Source organism: Apus apus, chromosome 7 (assembly GCF_020740795.1).
Source record: "Apus apus isolate bApuApu2 chromosome 7, bApuApu2.pri.cur, whole genome shotgun sequence".
Classification (NCBI taxonomy): Eukaryota; Metazoa; Chordata; class Aves; order Apodiformes; family Apodidae; genus Apus; species Apus apus.
The window spans coordinates 29,164,092-29,190,876 of record NC_067288.1 but is presented as its reverse complement, the minus strand read 5'-3'; the positions used below and the strand labels follow the sequence as shown (position 1 = coordinate 29,190,876).

Genomic DNA, 26,785 nt, shown 5'->3' with positions numbered 1-26,785 from the left:
CCTGAGAACAAGTGAACAAAATTTCCTTTTGGCTTTTTGGAATATTAACTCAGTTCCCACTGCCCTGACAGACAGATGTACTTGAGCTGGTTCTGCCTGAAATCTATTAGTCACTTCTTTCTCATAAAAGGAAAAAAAGGTGCTTTAATGACTACACGTGATGCTTATTATTTGGATCAGCAACGTTTGTGCCTTCTGTGCCTAAGCAGCACTTAGAGCAGGTTAACATTTGGTTTACAACACAACAATAAAATTTGCCTTTATTGCAAATAAACAGAGTATTCTCACCTTACAATATTGGTTTAGATGCAGGATTATATTCACTCTTAGAGGATCTAATATTAATATAAAAGGCACATGTATCTAATGTTTTCACACCTTTTTTATTTTCCAAGCAGTGCTAATATGGATTTTAAATATTGCATTTACTTTGTTAAAACATGAAACTATTCCTGTACATTTGTTTGCAATCTGAGAATGCACACCATCAAGTAATCATTTGTGCAGTAGTAACATGTATCAAAATAATAATAATAAAAAAAAAATCACAGCCCAGAATTTAAACACCCACTCCTCCATTTGCTTTGATTTAAAAGCTGCACTAACAGGAGAGAAGCCTCAACATTATAGTAGTTGAGCAGGAAACAAACACTGCTCTCTTCTGATAATTGTCTTTAGCTGCTTTGATTGGTTGCAGTTAATATTAATAGTATAACCTTTAAAAATTGTGGGGAAAGGTAATACTTTATCTTCACTCCTCATATTAAGGCTTCAAAGCAAGCTTAATGAGAAACCATTATAAAATCATACTGCTAAATAGTATCTTAACTCACAAGTCAGCCTCTATAATTCTATCAGTATTGCAACTGACAATTCCTACTGACAGATCAAACTCCCCCTCTCCCCCTGTGCTGCTCAGGATGGGTGCCACCATTACAGCAGGAACTACTGCTGGGTTTACAGAGGGGAGTTCTACCCTTACCACACGAATCCTCAACTCCCATTTTCCTTACAAACAGAAATAACATGGTCTCAAAACCTATGGACATGTGCCCACACCATAAAACCCCCATGGATCTGTTAGCCTCTGCTCAGGATTTCTCCTGGTCACAAGCTGGGCTTTAGGGACTGGCCAAGCTTCTTAAGAGGGCAAGAGCAGGAGGCAGGCATGTTTCAGCACACCTGGCTCTCAACCATTCCTTCTGTTTTCACTAGCACAATGTGACATTCAACTCATCCAACTAGCAGAGAACAAAATTAATTAGTAAGTACATTTATAAATGACATTTTAAAGACTATTAACATATAAAATATTATCTTCTTTATGAAAATAGACCAGTTTCAGCACAAGCTTGCCTTCCTGGGGGAGGAGGACAGATCCAATTTTTTATCTTTTGTTTTTTAAAAAGCAAGTGTTCTCCTGGACAGCTGCCAATAATCTTGTGTAAAACGTCCTTAAAGCAAGACAAACTCCTCTGTACTAAATCTTTTTAATCTTTTCTTTTCATCCTCAGAGAAAAGGTCGTTTTCTTCATGGAGTGGACTGGAAGCAAAGTCATAGTCTTTAGAATGACCCTTTACAAAAGTAAACAAGGGATATTTGTCCTTAGATGAAGATTTCAGCATCTACAATGTAAAACACATACCAGATAAAATGTTAATTGGTAACAAAATACAGCAAGTAGTGATTACTTACCTGATCATGACTGGAAAGTAAAAAATGCATGTTTCATTTTGATTATCATCATATTAAACCAAAACATTGCATGACCTAACCCCCCCCCCTCTACCATTAAATAACCCTTTACTTCCACTTCTTCAGGTAGCTGCTAATTTTTTGCCTAACCCTGCATCTTGTTCCATACAGATCTCCTCGATGTGCTGTTTGTTTCAGTGAAACTGGAGCTCTTGCAGGGAAACAAAAAACTCCACAAAATAGTTAATGGCCATAATGCTTCCCTCAAGCACAGGTATGAATCCTGCAGCATGTCAGGGAGATGCTTTTATTGTAGAATCAGCATGTACCATAATCAATGTTTTTATTAAAAGTTTAAACACGTAAACCTATGTAAAATAGCCAATCAAGAGCATGGCTAAAAACCAGACTCATGATGATAACAGGCTGTGGCAACAAGGGTGCCAGAAACCTACATTTATAAACAAGAAAAATTAAGAGTGTAGAAGGTGGGTGGTGGAGAATGATAAACACTAAAACAGATCAGCAAAATTCCTTTAATAGCAGATAAAAATCTGCCAAATACTGCAAGACTTTTCAGCCTTTCAGGCTATTTGGGACACTTCCTTGTTAACTGATTATTTTTTCATTTTATTTTATTTTATTTCTTACCTGCTTTGATAAAACAGCTAGAGCTATACACTCTGTGGAACTAAAATCACTAAACATCATTTCATAAGGGCTCTTAATCTAAAACAGTAAAAAACCTACATAGACCTTTATGCAGTAAGAACTATTTTTAAAAGATTGGGGCTGATGGGTGTGTTTAAAAAAAAATAAATTACACTGTGATTTTGAAATTTTCCACTTTATTCTTGCCTAGTTTAATTGCATTTGGCTACTATAATGAGAAACCTGGGTAAAAGAGCAGGAGATACAGGAAAGATACACACAGTAGTTAGCAAAAGAAGAGTAACAAATAAGCCTGAGAAGGAAGTCTGTAAGACCTACAAATGCTTTGTTTCTTGAGAAGGCCAGATGACTGGATGCAAACCCTCTCCTCTCTAGGGGCTGAATAGAATCTGGCTCAGCAGGAACAGAATTTGGTAGCCACATGAAGGCTGTTTGCTGCCCTGTGGACTCAGTCCAGCTCCTGCTGGCAAGTTTGCAACAGGAAACTCATCTGACTGCTGCACCTGAGGGGATGCAGAGGACTGACCCACCCCACCTGTAAAGGTGGTCCCTGCACAGCAGGACAGAAACACACCTGCAGTCCCACTGCCCTTGGCTGTGTTCAGCTCTCCTTGAAACTTCCATCTCCACAGGTACGTGTTACACCTCTCTCTGGGTATTACAGGGGTGATGAAACACAGAACATGAGCTGGACAGACAGGCAAATGCCTGAACAAGAGTCGAGTAATCTTGGTTAAGATGACTGCAATTATTATCAAACTACCTCTCACTCAGGGATTACAGATAACTTGAAACTAAAAAATAGATACCAGTGATGATTTCTAGAGAAGTTTATTGATAAACATCAATATTTTTTAGTATTTCAGTGTTCTATTGCCACTGTTGTCACTGCAAGAATTCTTCCTGCATTCCTGCTGTTCTTCTTAGGAGAATTTTTCATTTCTCCTAAGAACCAGGGCTACAAGCAGGCAAATGCAGCTGTAGCCCAAGTGGATTATTTATTTGCTGTCATGGTTTTGATAGGGAAACAATTCACTGTGTTAGCAGAAAGACAATCCTGGTACCAGTTAAGTAACAAGGCCAGGAAAAGGCAGAGCTGTCCCAGGAGCTGTGCAAGGCTAGAGCTTCTTGCTGACCTCCTGGATCTGCTCCATGGTGTTGAGAAGCCACTGAAGCTGTTTTGCCTGCTCAGTGTTTGTGCTGGATGGGCAAGAGAGAGGTAGGACCACAGATGGTTGGTAAAATCCATCACTCTCAAGTCTGTATGTGCTTTTAGGTGTCCTTAATCTATCAGCTATTTAATTACAGGTATTACTAAAGTACTTAACAATTTTTGCCTAACAAGTGAGTACAAAAACAAAAGGCAACTTGGATGTGATTTGAATGGAGTTTCCCAGTCACTCCATTCGGGCTCGTGATTTCAATGCTCTCATCTCTTTCTCTAAATCTATGGCTCATAAGGTTTATCCTCAAGTAATAAAAGCTAAGTCTTTACTCCCACCTCTTATTGACCACAAAAACAGTGAGAACTAGTCTAGCCAACACAGGGCACGCTGGGAGTACATTGTGCCTTGTAGTTCAAGAGTTACCACACTCAAATGGCAAACAAAGGGAAAAAGAATGGACAAGCAGGAAAAAATACAGGATGTGAAGGAAGGATTGAAAGATGATAGAATGTTCCTCACATTGTATTTGTATCTAAACTTTCCTCCATTTTCAAACTTACTGTGCCTGAAATATATTGATATAAAATTAAAGAACTAAAGAATGTAAAATTCCAAATAATAACTCGAAGACTTAGATCAGCCATGAGGATTTTCACAAGGTATGTTCAGAAAAGTACTTAAAAGAAAGAAGGAAAAGAGAGAAGGGGAACTTCCAGTGCAACTGATTTTGTAATTAGATTTTTTTACCATGTAATTCCATTCTTTCTCATACATGACAGGACAGGAAAACATGGATGAAAAGAAACGTCAGTATTTAAACTTTCCATATATCCATTGCTTAGGAACTTCTGCTTCTTTAAATCTATTTTCTACCTCTGTGGGAGAATCAAAGAAACAACTTCAGCATCAATCAGTATCTACTAAAAATTATATACAGCCTTAAGTTGTAAATTTATATATTTTTTGGTCGTAATATGCCACTTAACAGGGCGTTCCAAATGCTGTACAAATGTAATTGTCTGTGCTGCTGTGATAACTGCTCTGGTTAGAATATTAATATTGTGACCACCTTCTGCTGCCACTGCATCCCCTCAGAGTCTATTATTTAAAATCCCAAGGCACAGTTATTCCCAACCACAGCTAACACTGCGTATTATCCCTGCTTTATTTCATCCACTCACATGCTGTAATAATTAAGGAAAAAAAAAAGCCAATTACTACTTGGACCTACATGAACCTATACCAGGGCTTTTCAAGTGGAAGGACACGATCAGACAGATGTGTTGGGTGATCCCAGCTCCGCAGAGTTCACTGCTACCAGATCATCAACACGCTGCTTTACACTCAAATGCCACCAGAAAAAAGCACTTACGCTAACAAGAAATCATACACAATTTTGGCTTGATCAAATACTTCCATTTAAACCCAAATCCCTCCCCGGGGACGGGCTGCCTGTTCCAAACTCCTCCTCGGCAGGGGCGATCCCCGCTGCAGAACATTCCCATTTCACGAGTGCCACCTCGTGGGCCAGCGCCGCCCGCCTCTCCCAGCGCAACCCAAGGAACGTCTTGGTAAAAACGGAGGGAATGAAAAACAATCTCAATCTCTCATGGTTATAAAAGCAGCAATAAATATCAAGCAAAGAATGCTGTCTGAAAGAGCCCAGACAGTTCCCCCCTGCTCCATGCTCAGCACACACACGTTCTGGCCAAGGAACCCATCGGTAGCTTGGACACCTACCTTGGTGATTTCTTCAGAAGCCTTCTCAAAGTCCTGCACAGTGCTGCAGTAAAATCCTATTGTGCAGCTCGGATCCATTTTCTTGAATGACATCTTTTTGGGAGAAGGACAGTGGAATGACTGCAAGTTGCAAGTTTAAAAAACATGAAATACATGGTTAAGGTTGAGAATGGCACAGACCAGTGCATTTACTGTTTTTTCCACCAACAGCTTTAACATCCAATCCCCTCTATCACTTGTATTAAACCCAGCACACATTATTAAAGTTATTTCTTCCAACCCCCCACAAACATTCAAGTAATTCTGCTCTTCTCCACACGTATAAAACCTTCTGCTGTTGATGCTGCATTCCCCAAACTTGCACACAACACCACGTTAGTTTGGAATCTGCCAAAGGGCTGCTGCTCCCAGCAGTACTTTATGGATATTCCCAAGGTGGAGGAGGTGAATGCTCTTCTGCAAATAGAATCTGTAACAGCTTTTGCACTATCTTACAATTACTGCTTTATTGCCACCGCCCATTGCCCCTTTCCCTCCCCCAGCCTCTATAAAACAGACATCATGCAATAAACACACCCCATGCTTTTTCCTTTAGTAAATGAAACGGGTTGAAAAACCCACAAACCCCACAGAAGCAGAATCACATTACAGTAACCCACAAGTAGGAAAAAACCCAAACACATCCTGCTTTAGAGATGGGGTTTTTTTCCTAACATGAAATCTCTTTTAAGGACAGATGATGCTCTGACAGTGCTGTGAACTGATGCTATCAGCAGCCATACTACAAGAAAAACAAGTACAAAAAGCCCTTCCCCACACTCCTCATTCACAGTTTATGAGAAAAAAAATCAGTATATTCTGTCTGCCCTGGTGATGTGTGTGGTTATTACAGGAACTGTAGTTTTGGTGAAGCTCATTGTCTAATAACTGAAATTATTTTGTCACCACTGACCATGTCTCAAAGGTGGCCTCTTTATTCTCCTTTAAATGCAGGGCTACCCTGTCATCCCACCTCTATTCAAGCACAAGCATCCCTGCTGCAGCTCAGCAACAATCCCAGCACACCCTGCCTGCACCACCCTGCAACGGAGATACCGCCGCACGAACACACGGATGTTATTCCTCAGGAACTTCCCCCAGTGATCCACGTTCCCCAGTAAATATTCCCTGCTATTTCCTTTCCCATTTACCCGGGAGCTGTGCAGAGCCCTCAGCTCTCCTGGCACAGAGCTGCTCAGCACAGGAGCAGGACAGCTTAGTAGCCCCAGGACAGAGGAACAAGGGGGATCAACACCAGCGTGTTTCCTCTGCAGAGGGTAAAACTTAACAACTGCCACCATCTACTTTGACTGTAGCAACAGCCACTCCTGACAGTGAGTGTGGAGCAGTCTCTATACTAGAAACCCATTTGATCTTTTTTATGCCAGTCAGAAAAGTCAGTCTACAGACAACACCAGTGCAGTTACCTCATCTGAGAGATCAGTCAGTGTCACAGTTTGACATACTTGTGAGTACAAACCTTAGGGGCATTTCTATTAAAGCCCTTCTAAAAAACGGAGGTAAAGACAAGAAGCAATATTTAGACAAGATAGTCACTGCTGGTTTTTTTCCTAATTCTGTTCAAATTTTAGATGCAGAAATTGTATTTTGAATATTCCTTCCTGACTCATCAAAGACATCCCTGAAGCCCTTCCTTCCATCCCACAACTCAGCAACCCCCATGGAGCTACAGCTCTGCTGTTCAGGGCAGTCATCTTAATGCTCCACAAATCACTGTACAACAAAGAGAAGTAGGAATGCATTTCTTTTTTTCCACTCCTGCAAACAAATGGATTCTGGAAGCCAATACGGAGTGGATTGATTTCATACTTATTCTGGACAATTTGTCAATTTTGAAAATACTCCCTAAAGATAAATCTAACAAGTGAGTATCCACACTAAGAAAGCAATTTCTGTTTACTTTTGACATTTCTGGACAAAGATACAATACTATTAAATGCACTAAGCATTAAATTGCAATATATTTTCTGTCTGCAGAAGAGCACTAGGATGTGATCAAGCCAAGCTGGCAGTACTTTCAAAATACATTTTAAAACATTATTATTATTTGGAAATTTATATTAATGCCAGCCTGCAGCACAATCTGGAAGGTTAGTCATGGGAAAGAAACCAAAAATATGTTTATTTTTTGTAGCTTGGCCACTGAGCTACAGTGTCACCTTAAGGAAGTCACTTCAGCTCTGCATCTCCGTGCCCTTCCCACCTTTTGTCTGGCTAACACAATTAAACTGTAAAATCTTCAGAGAAGGCACTGTGTTTTACTACAGTTATTAGCATAAAGCTGCAAGGATCTTGGTTATAGTCCCTGGCAGCTGCCACAACACAAATAAGTAGAGCTGGGACTCACCAACTCTGCTTCCAAATATCTCAATAGGGTAAATCAAAGGCATCTCTAAAAATAATATAAGTTTCTGTCTAGGATATTTTCTGATACATATTGGTGCTATGTTCTTTTTTAATTCATAACCCTCTTATTTTCTGGAGAATCTTCTGTATTACACATCATGCAAATTAAAGCACCTCATTAAGGATAAATAAGGAAAAATACATAGTGTTCACTTTAAGCTGGTCCTAGGATTTAGCAAGAGGCCTGTATAAGTCCTTTGATATATAGAAGCACTTTTCCTAAATACTAGTTGATGGTATTTTGATTAAGGTACTGTGATCAATTTCAGCATATACTAGCAGCTCTTCCTTTTGATGAGAACACAAAGGACCATCACTGTTTTTTTCTGAAGCTGTGTTTCTAGGTTTAGGAATAGTTAACTCTGCAGAATGTGGCATGAGGAACCACTACTAATAAACAACTCTGTTCTAGAGCAGTTCATGATTTCATGAGCAGTGGATGCACCCAGAGACTGTTTCTGCAGCAAATGAAGAGTTGCTCTGAGGGGACTGGAAGTTGGACACAAGATCCAGAGGAGTTTGGATGGCACTGACTGCTTCTCCTGTGAGTACTGTGGCTATTGAACACTTACTTCTCCAACTGATAATGTTTTCCCGTGATACTTGTAAGTCCAAGCTCTCCAATAACCTCCTTTAGCTCTATCTAATTTAAAGGCAAGTTATTTGGAAAGAGGTTAACAGAAAAAAAGGGGAAAACACCATAGTAAAAAAACCAAATCTGATATTTAAGACCTAGACACGGCCTGAAAAGATGCATTCCCTACCTCCAGACACACCCAGAAAGTCATTGTCTAGAAAGGGGTGGAAAAGAGTGGAGGAACAAATGCAGCATGGCCATTGCAGACCTGTCAGTCTCCTGGAAACTATTCCATAAAACCAGCTTGATTAAAAAGAAAAACAAAACTTCTTAAAATAAACAGTTCAGAATACTTAAGTAAAATTCATCTAGTCAGCTCAGAGAAGCCTCAAAAATTTCCACTTCTATGAAGCTAAAAAAGTGACCTGCAAAGTTGTTAGGAGCAGAAGTTACATTTGAAATTATAACCACCTACTCCAGTAGAGAAATATTAATTCTTGGATAAAGAAACAGCAAGTAAACCTATAGGAACTCTGCTTCCAAATTGAGAGCAGGCTCCTACTGTAGAATACTACAGTAATTCTCTCCATCATGTTGATTGCAACTTGAATTTAACATAAAGTAAAAATTTACCAAAAAGATAAACCAAACCAAATCCAAATAACTCAGGTTTAAGATCTCCAAATATTTTCTGTTTTCTTTGATGGTAATTACTTAAATGAACTGATAATCTATTTTTTATGTGTTCTGATCATTAAAAAGAAACAGACAAAGATTAATGAAGTAAAAATGAAAACCTCATCTTGAGTTTTTAACCTCTGGTCATTGTTGTTGATTATAGGCCTATAAAGAAGGGCAGAACTTTGATAAATAACATGTAACTGTAAAACCATAAAGATGCAGCTAGCTAGAACATCTCTAAATAATTAGTGTTTGATTCATATGGGAAGAAAACAGTGCCAGGTCTGTATCCATACTACCTCAAGAGGGAAATCCTTTATGCTGACATCTACAAAAGATTGGCAGTAATGAGGATCCATGTAAATCAAACTGTCATCTACAAGGACAAAACAGAAGACAAGTAATTCAAAAAACACCTTATTATTACACTGCTTACAATCCAATTTCTATGCAGAACAGCTGAAAAAAAAAAAAAGCAAGCAAGTAACTGCTTGCCAGGCTGATATTCATTGACTGAAGCATAGGTTTTTGCAGGCCAGATTAACTTTTGCATAATCAAATATGCTTGTATAAGCAGAATTTTTATAAAGTGATGAGACTGTCATTTAATTTTTGGTGATAAAATTACTTTTACAAACACACAATTATATTCTGGAGTTTGCATATGAAAAATGTATTGTGCTACTTCATCCTGACAGGAAGGATATATTGCTTGTCATTGCAGCATCAACTAACACCACTTAAACTAGTAAAAAGTAAATACGTAAATAAGAACTGCCAGGTAGTAACAGCAAAGGCTGCTGAAGTTTGGTGAAACAGATAAATTATGCCTTGTTTATGCAACGAGAGAAATTAAATGTACATTTTACAGAATCCAATTACTCCATGGGGTAAATGACAAATGACTGGACTGGGTAGATATGATGAATTAATAAGGTACTCATTTTGCTATTTTAATCATGCTATTTCCCACGGGTTTGATATTAACTTCCTAACTCTTAACGAAAAATATTGAAGAGACATAACATATTAAAACACTAACCTTGAAATCCAGTGAAGTAATATGACTGCTTGGGTTTGCCACCAATAATACCAACACAATACTCAAGGCTTAAAATTCCCTATGAGCAGAACATTCAATAATTAGGACAGTGTTAAACAAAGTAAGTATTAAACTGAATCTTTGCTCTTTACTGGTTTTAGGCAAAATACTTTTTTTGTTGTTTTTAAGAAGAGTGATTTAATTATTTTCTGGGGCTTGACTCAGTTTTTAGAAGCTTACAAGTGACCAAAGTGAAAACATATCACCAGATGTTCCTTTTTCATGAGATGCCCGTACATTGCAGGATTATTTTGGGGGAGGAGACAAAATGTTTTGTCAGACAAGTTGAGCACAGCTTGCATAGTCAAAAGATAGAAAAGTGTTCAGAATTCCAGAGTGCACATACATTTACATGGATGTATGAGCCCTGGGGGCTCTCTTTGCTTTCAAAGGTAGAAGTTTGTCTAGGGTATGAAGTTGTACATTGTAGGGAGAAATGCCAGTTGAAGCAAGAGTCTGTACCAGGTACAGCTCTAAAAACAGCAGCCCAAAATATGGGAGGAGAGAGACACACAACAGACAGGCTCCATAAATCTTACTGGATTTTGACTGTCAGGGTAGAGGAATCAGCCATCAGCATGTAGCAATGTTGAGGAGACATTGCAAACAGACCTAAGAGGATTTAAAGAGGGATGTGGGGTGAAGTACAGGAATTTCTTCAGCCTGGAGGTGTAAAGGAAGAAATACACTCTTGCAGCCACCAAGGACAGAAAGAGCTGGGACATGAGCCATGGGCCACAGTCACACCAGTGCTGCAGTGTACTGCTGTTCATTCAGGCTGCAAAGAGTTGGGTTCTATAATCCATGTGTCTGTCTTGGCACACAAACCTAGAGGACTTAACACTACATCATGAAATGTTCATTTATGGATACACCTTCTAGTGCTGGGGAGAAGGATTTACCTCTACAGACGCAGTTTGGCCAAGGTAAGAACATTTCAGGAGTATAATTGACTGAAATTCCTCTATCACCCACAAGCTCTGGACATAGGCACAGGCCATGGACACCAAAGAAATCAAACTTGTTAATTTCTCTATTAAAAGAAGTACAGAGCAAAGGGAGGGAGGAAGGCAAGGAGGAGTTTCCTCCTTCTCTCCCTTCAACATATTTCTGCTCTTCCTGAGGTTCTGTTTCTTAACAGGGCTCGTTAAGATTTTTGTGAGCCTTCAGTCTTGGCTTAGCACAGTTCTCCATTAGTTATCCCACCAACTCCAGTGGGAGCTGAATTTTGCCAGCACTGAGCACTTTGGAAAACTGAGCCCAACTGTTCTAATGCAACTGAAGCCCAAGATCATTAAATACTCGGAAAACTGAACAACCTTTAAATGTTTATAAATCACTGTGGTTTTCCTGTGGCACTAGGGAAGTATTTGGTCCAAGAATTTGGACACTTGCCCAAAGTGGGGCAGGAATCCAGAAGACTATCTATTGAGCTGAAGTGCAATCTCCCTGAGCTGGCAGTCGTATCTATATCCTCTCATCTAAGAGATCAACCATTAAAAGTATAACCATTACATTATCACTGTAGAAGTAGGGAAAATATCTCTCCAAAAAATAATTGATATTTCATGTACTAGTGAGACCAAAGCTTCTCAGTGAGATCATTTTTTCTCTGCTTAGACAATAATAAAGCAGTGTAACATACCAAAACGTGCTGTACCCCTCACCTGACAGGCTAACAAAGTCAGCTCCAGCATGGTTTTCTGCAGCTTAAGAGAATATGTTGCTTATTTAAAATATGAATGAGAAAGCTTTTTTTAGAAAATGCTGCTGCATGGCTGAGCATTCCAGAACATGGAGGCAGATCAGAGGCAAAGGCTAGAACAGCAAAGGAGGACACATCCTCTGTGGGTGAAAGAAAGGGAGCAAAGCTACTTAGAGTAATGAATAACAGTTTAATCTATGGGAATTTTCCTGTAAAAGTGAATTATAAAAAATTTATCAATTTTCATCCATAAATATAAAATCCTTTGTAAAAATTACCTCTAGTACTACATTCTAAAATCTGCATTTTTAACTTAAATCCAGAGCCCAAGAAATGTAGTCACTTCTTGTGAGCAGTCAAGACAGAGATTGGAGTGACTAATCTATGCAATTGAAAGGCCTCTTATCACAGTCTCCATTACCCCAGACTGCAAAGCGCAGGACCAGCCCTGGTAAATGAGTAGCAGAAATCACCTCAGTAAAGCTGCTGCACAAGGCAAGCTCAGATGCCATGACTGTGCAGTGAAACTCTGCCACCCAGACATGTTTTACTCTGGCAAAGGAGTGTTTTTGAGAGCTAAATTGAGAAAGCCTCTGCAGGGTAAAAGTAGCCATAGGTATCTGTCAATAAGAAAAGACAGCATTAAAGAGCTGGAGTCACTTTTCTTTCGCTGAGAAAGCCTTATGAAAGTTGCAGAAGCAGCTGTTTGTGAGCTCACAAATGAAGGCCCCGTGTGTTTTCCTGGCCCTGACTGATTCAAAGGCTTTTCTGCAGTGAACACTGAAAGGAAAGGTTACTGTAGATCACGTCTGCAACCACAGGCTGATCTTTGCTGTGTCAGAATGAATCAGAAAAGAACTGAAACTTTTCCAAAGCAAACTGTCTGAAAGTACAAGGAAAAGAATCAGGAAATAAATAAAAAAAAAACCAAACAAACAATTTAAGTGTTCATCACTTAAATAAAAGGCTTCATCACTCTTGTCTTCCCAGGCCATTCAAAGCCAAATGTTTTCCTACAATTCTACATAGACAGACGGTCTCATCCCCTGCACCCCCCGAAAAAAAAAAGGTGTAAGAGACTCAGGTTTTATTCATGCCACTACACTGTGGTATTTTAAAAACTAAACCAAGAATTTAAAGACAGATAAAGAGCTGCATGGATAATGATGAAGCAGCAGAGCTATGAGAACAATCTCCTCACTAAAAGAAGTATTTCTATGCTCAAGAGGTACAGAACATCCTCAGGGGTTAAAAACATATGCAGAACCTCTGCTGAAAAAACAGAGGACAGCATAGACTTTCCTCCCTCCTGCTTTCTCCTTGAGTTCTACTTTTTTCCAGTTCCTTTTTATCTGTGGTAACTGCTTGCCACCCCTGCATCACTGTCCTTAGAAACATTCATCCTAATGTCCAGATTGTGAAGAAACACTTGAAGTAGTGTTTATCCTCTGTCTTAAGGGGAAGAAAAAGACAAAAGAAAATGGGAAGAAGATACATGGAACAACCTTAACCCATTTGACATTTAAGGAATTAAGAAACAGAATAAGTAATTTGGTGTATTTATATTTTTAAATGCTGACTGATCCTTAATATAGCCTAACTCCAATGGCATATGTAACTAAATTGCCATTTATAATTGGGGCCAATGCATTGTCTTTGCAGGTAGCTACTTCAGGAGTAGGACAGTCATCACTGCTTTACCAAGGGACATCATGTGCTCTGCAATTATGTCTGATCTTGTAATAGGGGAATTTAAAATCTGTAAAGTCAAACTTTACAACCTTCCACTGTAAAATCACCACCACACATTTAACAGGAAGAAGATTGCCATCATGAAGTTGCTTTTCATATCACCTAGTGCTACTATTTGAAAAACGATTGAACTCATTTCATACCTTTACAAACTCTAAGTAGTCCATGTTTGTTCTCTCTCCACCGAGTCTCACAGGAACTAATATAATTACAGCTTTTGTGTCTGCTTTTCCAGAACCCACGGAAGAACACTGTCTGTCAATAACATCTGAACTGTAGACTGGAAGGAGACACACAGAAATATTAATATTTAAAATATATCAGCTAGTTTTTACAAAGACACACCTACATGTCATCACTTAGTTTGACAAACTAAAGCTGCTGCAGTTCTTCAAAATATGACTGTCCTCCTGAAATATAACTCCCAGTGAAAACAACTCTGATGAAGAACAGAGTTATGCCTCCCTATTTTCAGCAGCATTTTGGAGAATGGTAATCTGCTGCTGCTGAGATAAGACACATTGCCAAGGAAATGCAGAGGGGGTAGGTTAGGAGAAGCCAAATAAATATTTATTCACTTCATAGAAACATCTTCTAAAAGGAGCCTACAACTAACAGAAACATCTACATGTTAAAGGAACAACAACAATAATTGCTTTTAATAAATAATCAAGTTCACTGTCTAAAGATAACACAATGCAGTGACTGAAAAGGAGTGGAAAACTAAATGTAATATTATTGCTTATTCTCTCCAAAGTAGGAGAGATGTGAAAATCATCCCCAGAACAAAGAAGTGAAAAATTAATAGAATGTTAAGGTTCCACTGTCCTCCTAAGTCAGGTGAAACTGGTTTGTAGAGTATGGTTAAACAGTGTCTCTTTAAAAGCAGTTTGATTGATTACCCAGGGATGTGGGTCTTGTCTTTCCTATCCCAGGATCAGTTAATGCAATAAATAAAATTTCTGGCAGCTAAACACAGCTACTGAAGAAACACACTGTGCTCAGATTTGAAAGACTATTGTCTTTACATTTGTGTACAGTGTCACGACATGTTTGGTTTTCTTGTCATCACTTTTGGCTCCTGAACATCCAGAGCTCTAAGCTCCTCTGCCTGTTACTGATTGTCCAAAAGGCCAGGCTGGAGCAGGAGAAAGCTCACCACTGACTAGTTCACAGTCCTGCTCACATCTTTCAACTCCAGCAAAAATGACTCCTTACTGTTCTCAGAGACTGGTGCAGTCATTTTTTTCCACTAGAAAAACGGGTACAAGGAAATCCTGTGATGCAAAAGATAAATGCAACTAACAAATCTAATTGAAGTATTTGTCAATGGTTTGGTTGAATTTTTGGGGTTATTTTTATTAAGATATGGAAGTTCTTACTATGTTATGGCTAAAACAGCATTGGAGAAAGTCCAGAGCAGATTGCTGATTTAAACCCAAATTAAAAAGTTACAATAGGCAGATTGAAAGGAAAGTTATCTTGCTGGATTTGGAATTCCACTCTCTTCCACTCTAAGATACCAAACAAGCCATCTAAGAAGCTTTCAAGTTGTGATGTCTGCTTCTCAAAAAAGCAAACATCTGCAGATACCAAGAACCCCTTTGTTTACATATCACAATTTTGTGGATCCATTCTTGAGTTTGTTTTTTTCTTTAGACCTCTACTACTAAATGCTTATAGAAAGGCATAAAAAGCATCTATAAAAACATTTGCAAGAAATCTACATAATCACAACATTTACCTGTACAATCCTGAGCAACATAGACTGTTACTCCTTGTAGCTCAGGGTCTCTTGCTTCTTCAACAGCTTTTCTAAGTACAAACACAAAACTATTTAACTCATCTCTGATTTTAAAGAAATTGACAGTAAATATACAGAAATTACTTGATTTTTTGACACAGGTTTGGTTTAATTATTTGTTTTGTTTTTTTGTTTTGTTTAAATTCAAGACATCTTTCATTTCTGACAAACAGGGATGGGGGGAGGTGGGGTTTGTTAATTTGGAAACCCTGGATACCAACATCCAGGGTATACTCCAACAAAAAAAGCACCCTAAGAAACACATTAACTTACAATGAAATGCACATTCACTACCTAATTTCTCTCAATTTATAATTATCTTTGTCATGTCTATTGGGATGATAAATCTGCTGGCAAAAATATTCTTTTCAACTCAATAGATCTCTTCAGTTGACCTCAGTTCAGAGAACTAGCCCCAGATTAGCACCTCGTGTCTATGGAAATAAAGGCTAGCACATGAAAAAGCAGCAAGGTTTCACCAAAACTTTCAACAGTATTACTGCACTACTAGACTACCCTCAAAAGAGTAAGAGTAATGGACCTAAAAACTAAAAAGAAAATATATGTCAATAGTCTGAAGCATGATCATCAATCAAAGACAACATTTCTAAAGAAATTAAACTGTTCAAAATAGAAGGTTAGGCTTTTACTTCAATACATGCTTGTATTAAATGGTCACTATCCCTTTATTTCACAATATATTTTGAGGAATCATTTAATACAGTCATTCTGCAGTTATGAGAGAGCTCGACATGGTTAGTGCTGCTGTGAGAAAGGAGAGCTAGGAAAGGAAACCTGGAAACCTTTGCAGTGCTGGAAACCACTGTGGGTTTGTTGTGTTGGATGAAATTCTGGACCAAATTCCTCCCCCCCTCCCTTTAGGAAAACAGGCTACTGCCACTTCAGGCAAGCAAAAAGAATTCTGGCAGTTTCTATCATCAGAAAAAAAGATAGAAGACAGCACATAAATAGTGCTAACCCCTGCCATCACTGTGTGCATTTACATGTATGCACACATATCCACCTGATTACTTCAGTACAGATTCACTTCAGATTAACATCCTTTTATGCTAAATACCAACTGATTCTATTCACATATACACAGCTAAAATTAGAAACTTTGGCTTCTGCTGCTTAAAATGACTTATCAGTGATTCAGTTTATAGGTAAACAGGAATACACTAAAAATATAAGCATATCAGGCTATAAAAAAACCCAAACCAAACCAAACAAAATGAGTAATATTCCAAGAAATGGAATATAAAGGCACAAAGTATGGAGAAATTTGACTTTCCACTTTTTTTTTTAACCACACTGAATGTCACAGACCCTTTACTTTTACTATGATATAATTATAATATTAATAGTCCCATACATTTACAGTTTCACAAGAATTTGATGTGTGCAAAGAAATGCTGAAAACATCAATTTTAGCTCTGACATTTCATTACACTATCAGTACATTACAGCCCCCAGGTTACAGTAAAAAAAAAATCTATAATGTTATGCATGTTCCAAGGTTGAAAGAGTGGTTAGTTTTTAGAACATTTCATTAAACACAGCACTACAAAAAGCCTGGGTTTGGGAGAGATACCAGGGACTTTGGCTGCCCACAATACAGGAAAACTGAAATGTTGGGGTTTTTTTCCTAAAATAAGCCTGAACAAAGCCTTAGAGTTCAATCCCTGCTCCTACTGCTACTTCCCTTCCTGCCTCTGCAAAATCTCTGGAATTGCTGCTAATATGGACATTTTACAAAGCCAATAATGAACAGTTAGAGGCTCAATTAAGCTGAAGTAATCTCATGACACTTTGAAATGCTTCTCCTGTAATGTGTAAGGCACAGTAACAACAAAGAATAAAGGTGTTTTTACCTTAAAATATGTGCAACCACTGCAGGCCCGTACCAATCTCCCGCAATTTTTCCAGACTTCTTTCCATATTCTATGAGCTGATGTAACCCAAAAGCTGCCCGTGGAGAGTCGCCAAACCAAGAAATTATTTTCCTATGATAAACCTCATTTCTCATTTCATTGTCATCCCAGTTTCTCTTCAGTGATCCCCGATGATGATTGGGCAGGATCTTGGGTTCTCTTTCTGCCGTCAGCGACGCCTCGAATGATGCTGTCAGCTTTTTCACTGTATGGGCTGTCCAGGATTCAGACTCTGAACTGTCAATGTCCAGTGCATCTGGCCAGACCCAGGCTGCAGACAAGGTATTTTAGGATGCATATCAGGCTTAGCAGTCACTTGGTGGTATCCCTTTCAACCCCCTGCTCCCCAAACCTGTAATATGTACTTTACATACTGAGATGCAAATGTCAGTGTTAAAATGCAAACAAAGAATTCCTGTGGAATGTGATTTGCTTTTCTTTTCTGCTGAATGATGGGTGAAATGAAATACTGCTAGCAGGACATTTGTTAGCAATTTATGCTACCTGAGGTAGTGGGTCAGATTCCAGTCAGTTAAGATATAAAAGACACAAATATGTAAAAATACAAAAATTATCTACTAAGTACCACCTAAATAACTTTTTCCACATAAGAAGTTTCAAAAGTTGTTTTTAATTCTTCTGGCTTGTCACGTTATTAAAAAAAACCAACAGACAAGCCTGAGGAATTATTCCTGTAAAAACAAAGATTTCTTCCTGCCAGAACATCAACACAGCAGCAGAAAAATAGGCAAGATTCTTTATGTACTAAATTTGTGAATTCTTTATCTAGATTACAAGACAAACCTGTATAAACACTGTTCAGAACAGTACCTGCAGTCTGCATTTCTAGCAGGAGGTCTCTCTACCAGTGCATCCTGGCATTCCTGTTTATAGCATAATGGTGGCTCAGCACATCTAAAGAACAGTCACACTTCCCTCTCCAGGTGACTTCAGGGCTCTCCCACTAGTTCAAACTGCTACTTACAACACAAAGCATGTGAGGAACAGGAACCCTCTGGAACACAGTGAATGTGCTCTGAGATCAGGACATACCCTGAAGGTCTTACATTGAAGGCTCTAGAAGACAATGGGGAGGGCTGGCAGGTTCAAGCAAGGAACAAACCCTACAAAACCTGTGGCTGGGCTGCTTTTGCTCCATGAGCCAGATCTGGGTGAACTCCTGGGGGTTCAGAAAGCTGCCACCACAGCAGCTGAGGAACCTTTTCAAACTAATACTGACAGAGAGAAAGAACCACAGCCCTCCTCATAATTCTCACTGAAGTATCCACGTGGAAGTCTTTGAGCAACAAAGAAGAAGCACAGAGGCAATATATTTTAATTCTAAAATCTAACTTAGGGCTCCAGTAATGTCACAAGTATTGCTGGTGATGGCCAGAATCCATGTCACCAGTGCTTACTATAGTGTGATGACCACCCCACATCAATGTCTCTTGCCACAAGCAGGACCCCTCAGTGAAACTCGTGTTAATTTTCCACTGCCGACCCAAGCAGATGCAGGAGTGAGCTCAATGTAACAACATCACAGGCCTTGCTGTTCCTGTGCAGTGAGCTTCCAATTTAAGTTGGTGTCTTAAGGAAAACCATTTCAAAGTAAAACTTACCAGTACCTTAATATTTAAAATAAAAACTCATTTACATCATTCAGCAATAGCTGGAACATTCTACATAGCAGTGGAAGTGTAAGTATTCCAGCTAGTAACTCTGTTCAAGTTTTGCTTCCTAACAGAAACAACACCATTAAACTATAATGAAAACATCTCTGGGAAAAGAGTAAACAGCGATGAAAAACTTCATGTAAGCACTTAAATATGTTTCAAAAGCGACCCAGGCCTCATAAAAAGCTTTTCAAAAGATAATTCACCAGCTGTCAGAAGACTAGGTGATGAGAAAAGTAGCCCAGGAAGACCACACATACCCCATTTTTCTACACATTTGGATTGCCACAGAAACATGAGCACTCTGGAATCACCAAATCACTTTCCAATTTAGGGTACATGGGGGACAGTGCAAGGAATTGTATGGAACCATGGATTTTAAAGATATAAACTTGGGGCTTTTTTGTTTGGGGTTACTTCAGAATTCGTAGGTAGTCTTCTGGTCTGGTATCTTTTATTTCTTTAAATATATGTAAAACAAAAGTTATATGCAAGGGATTTGTGATCTCAGCAGAAGTATTTTCATACATTTTGTTATCTGCAGTCAGTTTGAAAAGGATAATGAATGTTTTATGAGCTAAGTATCTACAGCAAAAGGAACATTCAGGAAGCCAATCTGACAGTTTGGTCATGACACTGCCAAGAAAGAAGACTTTGTGATGCAGCTTGTCTGGGTCTATGTTCACAGCTTACATCATATTTGCACAGCAAGTATTATCAAAAAGAGGCCTTCAGAACTATCTTCTATTGAAGTATTCCCAGGGGGCAACAAATGGCTGAGTAAACAACAGACTGTATTCTCTCTAGCTAACATGCCTGGGTGGCTACAGGCCCATGTCTTGGACCATTCTGACAGCAAGCAGTGGTGACAGAGGACAGGGCCAATTGTTTGAAAAGAGCAATGAGAAAAGGATGAAAAGAAGAGGTGGTGAGAACCAAAAATAACTATACACAGGACATGGCTCAGTTTGGAAGAATGAGGAGGACACATACACTTAGCCTTTGAATGTGGAAAGTGTCCCAAGGCTCCTAAAGCTACTTCTTTGAAAGTGACTGAGAGAGTATTTTGAGACAGACAAGGAAAAAAGGGAAATTCCTCTGTAAGTTCATGGGGAGGAATGGAGGAAATTCAATAGTGAAAATTTCAACACAAAAATTATGTACTGAAGTTAGATTAGAATCCTTCTGTTAACTCAATATATTAATACTAGAATAACCCAATAAGGTACAGCTTTGAAACTGATAAAAGAACATTACTTTTTCCATAGCCCTCAGCTATGGGCTGTGTAATTCAGTTCCACACCTTCAGTCTAAGAGATTAGCAAGACTGAAGAGAACTGGATGTTGCATGGATAGTAACAATACCCAGGTATGGGATCACAATTGGTTTGATATGTTACTTCACATTTAGCTTCTGTGAAGTTTCCAGTATCTTCCTTGGACACCCCTTGGTATGCCCTTTTTCAGAGGTGCTAGAGTAGGACAGCTAGATCACTGCTCTGATGCAATGTAACAATTCCAAAAGTAGTGAAAAGTGCAGAACCACCAACACTTCAGCTTTGTGTTACATAAAGACCATCCCACTCCCTACAGAGCACCCATTCTTCTCGTGCCAAACACAGAGATCTTCTCTCATAACTTACCTCGACCAAGAAAATGAAGCGTAAGACCTTGAGCCAACAGCATCTGACCTGTTCTCAGGGTGCAGCCCCAACCACAGTCTGTTGTTAATGCAGACCCCTTAATCTGAGGAAATTCCTCTCTGTATGTCAGCCATATTCTAGAAATAAAATCCTTACGAAACTCCTCAACATTTCCTGAAATCTCTGTGTTGATTTGATCAAAATTGGACCCATCTGTAGAGAGTTCACCAGAATCTGTAAGGCAAAGCACAAACTGAAGTTGTAACTTGGTGTTGTCAGAAGGAAAGTAAGAACATCCAACTATTCTATGAGAAAGAAGGGGCAAACCTGCAAAAAGTAACAAGCATTTCAACCACAAGACAGGAAAACTGGAAAGCAAACACAACAGAAATGTGCCAGCTGGAAAAAAATACAGAGCAGTGCAGCCAACAATCCTGTGCCAGTGGAATCACTGACTTGAAAGTAACTGCCTAATTCACCCAAGTGTAAATGGTCAAATAGAGATTCTTAGAAGACTGCATACAGGAAAATGGTAACGAGGGTGTTGGTGTAGTGGCTGTCAGTCCAGGAACTGGCACTATTTCATCTAGGAGTTTTTAAAAGTACCATCTCAAATTGACAGGGAAATGAAGTACACAGCACTAACATGTACAGAAAGAATAAGACTTCAGTGTCAAATCTGAACGAAGCAGGTTGGGATGGGTTACATTACTGGTGGTGCTGGGCATTTAAAGAAGTATTTTCTTAGCTTTTCAATATTTACATTTCTAATTTGCTAACTGTCAATGAGGGTCTTTCTAGGAGATTAAAAATATGTCCACAGAGCTCCTGCCAAAGAAGACTGGAATGAGTTAAGTCCTATGTACATACCATCAGTTTTGAAGTGGTAACATTTTCCCAACAGAAAGACTGGAGAGTTTCTACTGAAGTAAGTTTTTGTTTTCAACACCCAACCTAAAATAGATGCAAAAAAATGACAAATTTGTGACTGAAATATTCTGAAAAGGCATCTCTAATAGCATCTGGTTAAGCCAAGGGTAACCCATCAAATGGGAATATAAAGAACATGTACTGATAATGGGTTTTGCTTTCCTAAGTAACAAAAAGTTTAATAGTTCTACAGAACACAGAGTTCTGGTTTAAAAGTAACAATGTTTCCCAGATATGAAAGTTTATACAATGGTTCTACTGTGCAGAAATTGTTAGGATACAGAAAAACTGCTTAAATTCCTTTGTGTCTATTATGAATTCATTAGTGCTTAGTTTGATTCTATGAGCTTTCCAACTCCTACGGGAACATGCATCTGACCAATGAAAATGCACGGAGTACTGCTTTTCCTGTAGGATGAATTAAGCACACCTCATCACAAAATTAAAGTGCAGATTTCAGACACAAAAAAGGTAGTATAATATGGTCTAAAAATTCAAAGGACCAGAATTCAGTTTTGAGGTGTTGACCATGGCCCCAGACAGCAGCTTTTCCACTGAAATCTAAATCCTGTGGTTGTTTGTATCCTAAGGCCATAAAGTTTCTTGAACTTTTCCTCCCACATACAGGGTGTAACAACTACCATTCCCCTTCAGCCATGTGGTAGCCTTAAAAAATGTAGAAGAAAAGTATATTTTCATCTTGCCAGACCCCTCCAAGGCTCATTTATGAGATTTAACAAATTTTATCAGAAACCTGGTGGTCAATCTGAGCAACCTCAGTCCTAGAGGTAAGGAAGAAAAATTAAAGTTCAGGAGAGATTAATAAAGTCAAACTTGGAAGTTTGGTTGCTTATAAACAAATGACTGATGTTCAACTGTGGAAAAGAATGTTACTCAAGTGTGTGAAGTAGATTCTTCAGTGGGGTTTGTGTTTCATACATCAACCTTTTTTTTTTTTTTTCCAGAAAAGTACATGTAAAAATGAAAAATCTTTGCACAGAAGATTCCATGTTACCCCTGTTTAAAAATCTGTGCCATTTACATAATGTAGGTACTCTTTTCCAAATAAGTAATTCTGAAGGAAATTATGCAAATTTATTTGAAAAATGAAAAGCTAAACCAGTTGGTTTAATCAGGCTGTTTATTGTAGCAAACTAAAAATGGTTTCAAGGGCCATATTGCATTTATTATTGATATTAGTTAAGCTTCTGAATCGTGATCCCACTCATGTCAACATGAAACACTCCACTCATTTCAATGGAGACAGGATTTCACCATGCAGTTTCACTTACTGTATTTCATGTTGTGCCAAGCAGACATAAACTTTGATTTTATCTTTTCTACTTCATCTGTCCCTGTGGCCTCCATATTCAAATTCTAGAGAAAAAGCCATCGCTGTCTTGTAAGACGTTCAATTCTGCTACTGTAAAAACAAAAATATAAAGATATCCCTGGGCACTGAGAACACAGGGTAGGGCATAACCACCAGCCCACTTTGGTACATAAGCCTAATGTGACCAGAAACAGCAATAAACTTGGAGAATCCTCCACTGCCAGGGAGTGAGAAGCACTCGCATGTTCCATGAATAAGTAATAAAAACATTTAATTCCAAATACGCATCAATAAAATTCCTATACAAAGGTAAATAAAAGATAATGTTCTCCAACAGCTCTCTATTGCACAACAACCTGAGGTAGAGCACACAGCCTGTGCTGGCACACACCTTCTAACTGCCAGTGAAGTGAAGAGCTACGATCCATTTCACTGAATAGAAAAGATGCTGTTCTTTTCTGCTGAATGGAATACAGTAAGATGAGTAGAATACTGGCTTAAAATCCATTTTTACTTTACCTCTCTTCTAGTTATTCCTTGCAGTGCAAAAGAAGGCACTCTTCTGATTTGATTGTGCTGTCTACAGTACTCCAGCTCTATCACAAGTGGTAAAATGGTGGTAAAAACCACTACAGAGCAGACAAATTTTTTAATAACTGATTATAAATTTTCCAAGGGGACGTGGTGGGAGGGAATGCACTTTTACTGACTCTGAACTGCAAGACAAGATGGGCTTCACCTTAACAGCACCCTAAACTGGTAATAATACAGAAAGAATATATATACTGCCTTTATCCCTGCTTCTAAAAAACCTGAGAAAATGGGTCAGATGCTCCACCTGCACCATTGGTAACAGGAGGTTTTGCTATGAATTAGCAGAGCTTCCTTCACTGCATGCATCCTGCCAGTGGTTCCCTTTAAAATGGCTGATAGAAAGAGGTTTTCTTTATGATATTTGGTAGCCCAAATCCTTGCAGAGATAGCAGAAAAATTGAGATGTCTTGCTTGACATCAGAAGTTGATCAGTAGTCGATCACTGCGACCTTCGCTGTATTTTAGCTAAACTCTGATAACATCAGATGATGTGAACAAAAGTTAATTTTCTCATTTAATTAACACATTTGGATCAGAGGCACATACCATCACTGATGCCATACATAATCCTCTTGCTTTAAAAGGAGAATCTAGAACTGTATTTTCTTTTCCATGTGTTACTCTCCATTGAATTGGGATCAAATTACTTCTCTCCACTGGGAGCATATTTTAAGTACAGTCTAGGCACTGATAGTGTAATTGAAGGGAGCATGAAGATGTCGGGGTGCCAATGCCTTCAGAGCCTGAGGGTGCTCACACAGATGCACTTTCTGGGGTCTTTGGGTAGGGCAAGGAAAGGAGCAGCCTACTGCCCAAGCCATCCCTAGCATGTTTTTCCACTATTGCATTGTATTACTTAATAAAAGTTATTTTTAACAGAACAAGAGGCAATGCAAGCTCACCAGTATGGGGGAAGGCTGACATCTTCTTGCTAGTGAAAATAACAAATGCTTACAAGACTACTATGATGAGCCCTGTGTTAAAGCTGGACTTTTGCAGGGGAAGGAAAGACAAGTTAAGGTTGGGGTTTAATTTTCTGCCTTTTTTTCCCTTATTTTTTCTTTAGGAATAATAAAAACAAACAAACAAAAAAAGCTGGTCAGATCAACTTCCTCAGGAGATGTGTTTGGTCCAGTCTGTCCCCACATGATCCATCAGCAACACTCATTTATGCAGAGGCCACCGACTGCCTTAACAGCCAATACCTGTGAAAGCTCCCTCTGGCTAAAATTAGAAATGAAACAAACTCTGCTGTTCTGAAAGGGCCTGAAGGAAAATACTGAAATGAGAAAGCAGCTCATTTTCCTTTAAAAGACAGTGGTCATCACAGCACATTTTTCTTTCATCCAGTTACATTTCTTCCCTAGCATTATGCTAAAGATGTGAAAAGGACTTTTGAGAAGGATGCTAAGACAAAACAGGCACATTTATTCCACTGGAAAAATGCAGACTCTTCCCATCGATGTAAGAAGGCATCAGTAATAGCTCCTCTGAAATTAATGGCACAGCACCAGAAGGTCACAGGGGATACAGATTAAAGCCCAACGGGCACAGTGCAACCCCATTATTACATCTAAAGCGAATGGTTTGACACTGCAGTTGTCTCATTAAAGAAGTTATCTGGAGTGTACGTTACTAGGACGATGTTACTTCACCAAGCAGCAGGACACCCCTCTGAGTGAAAAATGAAGTCCTGTCCTCTCAGAGCCCCCAGTCCCCAGTCTGTGAGGAGATTATCTTCATTCATCAAGAATTAAGATCATCATCAAGAATTCCTGCACTACCTGGAAAGAAAGAGAACTAGCAAAGGCTGTCAGCAAAACCTGCACTGAAGTCCCTGACAGAGAATCATGCCAGGAGGTCAGTTTTAAGGAGTCACTCTTTTTCAGCTGTAAGCACATATTAAGACAGGCAGAAATAATAATTCGTAAAGGGCAGGAGAAGAAACACAGCGTTTTAAAACAAACCCTGTGGCAAAGGCCCAGCAGGAGCTGCTGGCTGTCACCGCCCCGGCTCCCCACAGTCGGGGCAGGCGGGTCTATGTATCCCCGCACCAGGCCAGCGGGGCTGTGCGGGCTGTGCGGGCTGTGCGGGCAGGCAGCCGGCGGGACGGGGGTTCCGGCGGGACGGGAGGTCAGCCCGGGCTGCCTGGCGGCTCCGCTCGCTCCCAGCCCGCCGCGGTCCCCACCGCCACCGCGGCCGCACGCCCCAGGAAGGGACTCGGGGAAGCGGGAGAGCCCCGAACGCGGGCCCGACCCTAGAGGACCCACAGACGGGCCGGTCGGGAGCGCAGCCGCGGGCCCGGGCCGCCGCTTGCGGGTGCGACCGGCGGGGCCGCCGCTTGCGGGTGCGACCGGCGGGGCCGCCACCGCGGGGCCGACTCACCCTCCCGCGCCGCGGGCCCCGCTCCCCGGCAGCCCCGCTCCCGGGCAGCCCCGCGTTCCTCCGCGGCCGCTCCCCGCTCCCCGCTGCCGGGGCCGCCGCCGGTGCGGGGCGGCGGGCGGGCAACGCGTCCCCGCTCGCGCCATCGCCGCGGCCCTCCGCGGCCGCCGTAAAGGGGCGGAAGAGCCGCTCGGGCGGCGACCCGCTGCGAGTCCGCCGCCACCCCCGGGAAGAAGGCGGCGGGGCCGCCGCTTACCCGCCCGGTGAGATCCGTGGCGCAGCCGGCCGGGGAGCGGCCTCCCGGGGTCCGGCCGTGAGGGAACCGCGCCAGACTACAGCTCCCGGCGGGCGCCGCGGCGGGGGCGGGCGGGGGCGCGCGGGCAGCCCGCGCGGGGCATGCTGGGAGCTGTAGTCCGGAGGGAGCGCCGCGGGGGTTCGGCCTGCGGGGGCGGGGGGAGGAGCAGGCGGGGGCCGGGCCGGGCTGTGCGGGGCTGGGCCGGGCTGTGCGGGGCTGGGCCGGGCCGGGCTGTGCGGGGCCGGGCCGGGCTGTGCGGGGCGGGCGGGGCTGGGGCCGGGCCCCCGGAAAGGCGGGCGCGGGGCGGGGCCCGGAGGGTTTGGGCGGGAAGGGCGGCCCCGCCGTCAGGCGCTGCCCTCAGCCCCTCACAGCGCCTCTCGCGGGTCGTTTCCAGGTGTTCTGCTGGTTTTGTTTAATTCTTTTTGGGTTTGTTTGGTTGTTTTTCATATAATTTGTGTCTTTTGACTCCACAAACGGTTCCCAAGTCCCCAGGTTCTCTGGAGGCCCGAGGTACTCACATCTCCAGCCTAGACCAAGGCGTTTGTTCACATGGCACCGGTGCCCGCAGCTCAATTCGTGTCTTCATTTCTTTCCTAAAAGGACTTCACAGTAACTGCGTTTCCCCTCGCTCCTAGGC

General features: G+C 40.7%; 1 protein-coding gene across 3 annotated transcripts; it reads right to left on the bottom strand.

The window, feature by feature from the left end:
* Positions 1-364: 364 nt before the first annotated feature.
* ATG4C (autophagy related 4C cysteine peptidase) lies at positions 365-26,193 on the bottom strand. Of its 3 annotated transcripts, none has more exons than XM_051624511.1 (11): positions 26,110-26,193; positions 22,837-22,967; positions 21,485-21,568; positions 20,615-20,848; positions 17,236-17,566; positions 15,302-15,372; positions 13,701-13,837; positions 10,041-10,119; positions 9,298-9,374; positions 5,275-5,394; positions 365-1,626 (listed from the first exon to the last, which is right to left on the bottom strand). In XM_051624511.1, exons 2-11 carry the CDS (start codon positions 22,910-22,912, stop codon positions 1,456-1,458), a joined length of 1,380 nt encoding a protein of 459 aa, XP_051480471.1. In that variant the 5' UTR covers positions 22,913-22,967; positions 26,110-26,193; the 3' UTR covers positions 365-1,455. The 3 variants fall into 3 exon arrangements, with proteins under 3 accessions (XP_051480471.1, XP_051480470.1, XP_051480472.1); XM_051624510.1 differs by lacking the exon at positions 26,110-26,193 and adding an exon at positions 25,857-25,917; XM_051624512.1 differs by lacking the exons at positions 365-1,626; positions 26,110-26,193 and adding exons at positions 1,633-5,101; positions 25,857-25,917.
* Positions 26,194-26,785: the final 592 nt, after the last annotated feature.

Coding starts and splice junctions, on each gene's coding strand:
- ATG4C (XM_051624511.1), bottom strand. CDS start 22,912: ATGGAGGCCACAGGGACAGATGAAGTAGAAAAGATAAAATCAAAGTTT. Junction 17,567..20,614: donor GCTTCATTTTCTTGGTCGAG/GTAAGTTATGAG, acceptor CCTTGTCTGCAG/CCTGGGTCTGGCCAGATGCA. Junction 5,395..9,297: donor TAAAGGATTTCCCTCTTGAG/GTAGTATGGATA, acceptor TGCAACTTGCAG/TCATTCCACTGTCCTTCTCC.